Source organism: Cimex lectularius, unplaced genomic scaffold (assembly GCF_000648675.2).
Source record: "Cimex lectularius strain Harlan isolate CLEC.00 unplaced genomic scaffold, Clec_2.1 scaffold61, whole genome shotgun sequence".
NCBI lineage: Eukaryota > Metazoa > Arthropoda > Insecta > Hemiptera > Cimicidae > Cimex > Cimex lectularius.
This window is the reverse complement of record NW_019392650.1, coordinates 1,726,413-1,731,085: the sequence shown is the minus strand read 5'-3', so window position 1 is coordinate 1,731,085 and position 4,673 is coordinate 1,726,413. Positions and strand designations below refer to the sequence as shown.

At 34.6% G+C, this 4,673-nt stretch overlaps 1 protein-coding gene across 1 annotated transcript; it reads right to left on the bottom strand.

The window, feature by feature from the left end:
• Nucleotides 1–469: 469 nt before the first annotated feature.
• Nucleotides 470–4,237, bottom strand: LOC106671259 (6-pyruvoyl tetrahydrobiopterin synthase). Its single transcript, XM_014402150.2, has 3 exons — nt 4,059–4,237; nt 1,112–1,191; nt 470–1,034 (listed from the first exon to the last, which is right to left on the bottom strand). Exons 1-3 carry the CDS (start codon nt 4,121–4,123, stop codon nt 757–759), a joined length of 423 nt encoding a protein of 140 aa, XP_014257636.1. The 5' UTR covers nt 4,124–4,237; the 3' UTR covers nt 470–756.
• Nucleotides 4,238–4,673: the final 436 nt, after the last annotated feature.

Here is a 4,673-nt window from a genome sequence, read left to right as displayed (position 1 = left end):
TTCGCCTCAGCCAGCATGAGAATGTGGAAGAGACCAAACTCTTACACAACCGAAACACGGTGAGAAGATTAAAAAGAACAGCCATATAAACTTGTGTAGTTAAAAATGAATTGTAAATCTTACTATACCAATGGGTTTATAAGAATGTAAACATTTATTTATTCTAAAATCTTATTGTAAAATTAATGGTTGGTCTAATAAGACCAAGTTTTAATAAATAAATTTAATTTTTAAAAAAATTGGCATATCTCTGGTTTGTTGTATTTTTGAACATTACCGCAATACATGTTCTAATGCTTCTTAGCACTACATAGAGCGCTAGGAATGCTGACAATAGTAATATGATCGACAGCACATGAGCATTGATCTAGCATAAAACCATTTACCTAACATACACGTAGGACAGAAAGATGGTGAATAGTACGTATCAAAATGAAACAATTAGATTTTTTTTAAATTAACTGTACTTCTATCAGTTAACATATAAAACATTTCATTATGGCATTTATCAAGCATATATTTTATTTATAAACAGAATACCTATTTGTATCTATGCCACAAAAAGGAAATCTTAAAATTTAAAAAATACTTCATATCACCAATAATAATTTAAAAAATCACTTCATGTAAAAAAGTTACAATATTTACTTTGTGAATAAGTACACAAATAATCAACATTATTCAAAAATATAGGTAGAGGATCAGTCGTAATATTATATAAAATATGTATAACACATTTGGGAAATGCAGTAATTATTACTCTCCTCTATAAGAAACGATGTTATTGTCCGTTTCATATATTTTAACCTCGTACAATAAATACGGATTTTCTAATTCCCTCATGAGTTTATTCCAAATATAAACAGCAACATTTTCTGTAGTGCTTACTACGTCTTTAAAATATGGTACGTCCAAGTCCAAGTTTTTATGGTCCAACGTTTCCATGATGGCAGCATTCATATGAGCCTTGAGATCACTTAAATTCATGACCATTCCAGTATCTTTAGAAACGGGCCCGCATACGGTCACCTCGACTGAAAAATACAGAAATAGAACGATTAGGTTCCAATGGAAATTCATACTGAGCCTATTTCATTGATTATTAATTCACCTCTGTAATTATGCCCATGCCCGTTTGGGTTGTTACATTTTCCATACACATCTTTGTTAACTTGATCCGACAATTGTGGGCTAAAAAAAAAGTCTATAATTAAAAATGAACCTCCAGTGAAAACAAAACAACTTAATCATAGATTTTTCATATAAAAATAAAATTACATTTTAGCTAACAAATACTAGTAACTCATTACCAGTCAAGTGAAGGAACATTACATTAAGAATAAACCAGAATATATATGTGATTACAGTTATTTAATATCTTTGACCAAAGACTTTCATGGAACTAACAACTAAATGAAATCACACAGATAGCGAAAATTGCCGTTGATAGGTGTAAACACCTTTGTGGGAAATGTTGGGGACTAAACCCAAAGATGTCCCTATAGCTGTACAGTTGTTAGACCTATGATATTGATGGATTTTTTGACAAAGAAATTACAGCTAAGGGCGGTTAAGATCCTCAGTGCTGCTCAGAGACTAACGTGTCGGAGCATCACTGGGTTAATAAGAATGACACCCACTGCTGCCATGGTAGTCCTTCTGAATCGACCACCACTGCATATCTTTAAGGACAGAGCATCAATTCATAGGCTTCAATAGCCTACTCACATAACAAGGAGCAACTAGAGATTTGGGGGAGCTTCAGGCAGGCAGGGTTCTCGGAATGCCTGCTGCTGCCATGACACCTTCAGATTTGACCTGATATAGAGAACTAGGAGAAAGATATCCCGGGTAATGCCAACATGGCCTATCGACCTCAAAGCTAATAAAATCATGAGTATCCCAAGGCAACGTCATTGGGCCAATTCTATAGCTCATCTATGCCAGTGATTTAGTCATAAGTTATACAAAGTCACACGTTATATAATATGCTATATATGCTAGCAACTTCCAGTACCAAAATCTTCATTGGATGTACAAACCAAACTCACTTTGTAGAAAATTTTACTTCTACCATTTTGGATGTTTGAGGATGGAACATAACTGTTGGGTTCTGTGACCAATATCCAACTCATTAAATACTTTCAATTTTTTTCATGCAACATAAATTATTATGCATCCAGATGTTTGGATCGTGCAACTGTGAGCAATTTTGCCAACAATTGAGGGGGGGAAAGAAAACAAAAATCGGATCAAATCCTGAATCCAAATTTTAAAAACATTTATTGCTCTCCTACCAATGTGTGAAATTGATCTATCAACGGCACAACAAATAAGGGTAAGACACTTCCAAAACTAGAGGATAGGAAAGGAATCGGAAGCGGGCCAATAAGTTAAAAGAAAAGGATATGGGGAAAGGTAAAATAAAACAAATAAAAACGCACTTGTTGAAACCAAATTAATTAAAAACATAAAATATATTTACAAAATGTATAGACAAGGCAAACCAAAAATTTAATATAAGATTAATAAAATTTTTTAATTATTCCCTTCTTCAACTTCCACCTGTAGCCATATAACCACACAACATAATCGCTCAACCCACCCTCGTGAGAACTAAATTATCATACAATTCAATTCTAAAGATTGGCACTAGCTCAAGCAATAGGTATCGAATCTGGAACACACCCGATCTGTTTTTTCCAGTTCAAATTGAACATCTCCCCTCTTCCGACCTCCCCCACTCAGCATTTTAATATGTGCCCCATTCACTTTTCGGAATATCTCTGAAAGTGTCATCCCCAAATTGTGAGGGTGACACTTCCTGTTAAATGTTCTAGACCTTCAAGCCTTTTCTACACTGCACCATCCTGAGAACGCTCTACTTGTCTTAATCAATGATGACCTCAAGACTTCCTTGTCCCTTAATGTTTAATACTATCAAAGAATACTGCATGCAAAAAATGGAGAGCAAGACTAGATGAGGGAAAATGCACACCGAATATATTTACATTTAAAACTAAATTAAAAAAAAAAATCAAACAGTCCTGACATTCACTGAACATCAACCAGAAGCTATCTGGAGAGGCTCCATGTCGCCCTATTCAACCATGGCCTCGAGGCCTCATTCACCATGTCATATCATTGTGGCCAGAGAGGACACTACCAACTCAATTGTAAGATGTAAAAAAAATATGCAGGCTACAAATAATAAATATAATAATAAAGAAAAAACAAATTTGCTATTTTTATACTATCCGTGAAATTAAATTATTTGAAATCCATACAAGACTTAAGAGACAAATTCATTGAAGGCTTGACCACCAGTGACTTCCAAGGCCAACTAAATTTACTTGGTATACTTTGGACATATAGAGTGGAACTGTTGGGTTCTGTATACTAATATACAGCGCAGATGGATTGACAACTTCGCATGAGAAAGTATGCAACATTCCTTACTTCAAAAAAGCTTGCTTATTAAAAAACACCATAAACCAATTTTTAAGGTCTCTCTACACTTTCCCATACCAAGAGGCTCCATGTCGCTCTATTCGACAATGGCCTCGAGGCCTCATCCACCATGTCATATCAACTATCAAAGAATAGTGCATGCAAAAAATGAAGAGCAAGGCTAGATGAGGGAAAACGCACACCGAATATATTTACATTTAGAACTATATTAACAAAATCAAACAGTCCTGCTATTCACTGAACATCAACCAAAAGCTATCTGGAGAGGCTCCATGTCGCCCTATTCGACCATGGCCTCGAGGCCTCATTCACCATGTCATATAATTGTGGCCATGAGAGAACATTACAAACTCAATTGTAAGAAATAAAAAAAATATGCAGGCTACAAATAATAAATATAATAATAAAGAAAAAACAAATTTGCTATTTTTATACTATACATGAAATTAAATTATTTAATATAAAGAAAATCACATTTGTTATTTTCATACTATCCAAGAAATTGAGCATGAATTTTCATCGTTATTATTGAATTTTTTTAATCAGAATTAAGCAGTATTCTCAAGCGTAATAACAATGACATTTACCTATGGAGCCTGTGACAAGCTGAAAATTTTTCAACCCTTGTTAAATAAACAATCGGCGAGGCCATGGTTCTGTGTGACACACAGACGGATAATGATAAATGAAATTTAAAAGAGGAAAGCTAAAATATTACATAACGACTTGGACGTCAATGCGCCGTTCGTGAATCATTAACGAACAGGTTGCAATGAACGAGACCGAACGATGAACGATCGGTCGAGATCGAGTCGGACGACTTTCCAACCGATACGTGCCATGCTCATAGACCCACCCCGTACTCTTCCACCCTTGCGCTTTTCCACCCCTAGCCATAAAGGGGTGATCGTCAATGTCCTTCCACGTCTCTTTCTCTATTATAATAAAAAACGTTTTGGCTGAAGTATTGTTATTTGTTTAAGCGAGAGAAGGACCTATATTGCTATCAGGACTTAAACGAAAGTTGGCCACTTCGTGTTTTTTCTTTGGATTAAAATTGTGAAAGATTTTCCACGAGTTTTTTTTTTAACAGTACTAAACAGCCATTTAAGAGCAATCGAATTTTTTAAAAAATCGCCAAAAACGGATTATAATTCACAAAGTTACTTAATTTTTAATTTTTTTTTTATCGTAAGATCTGT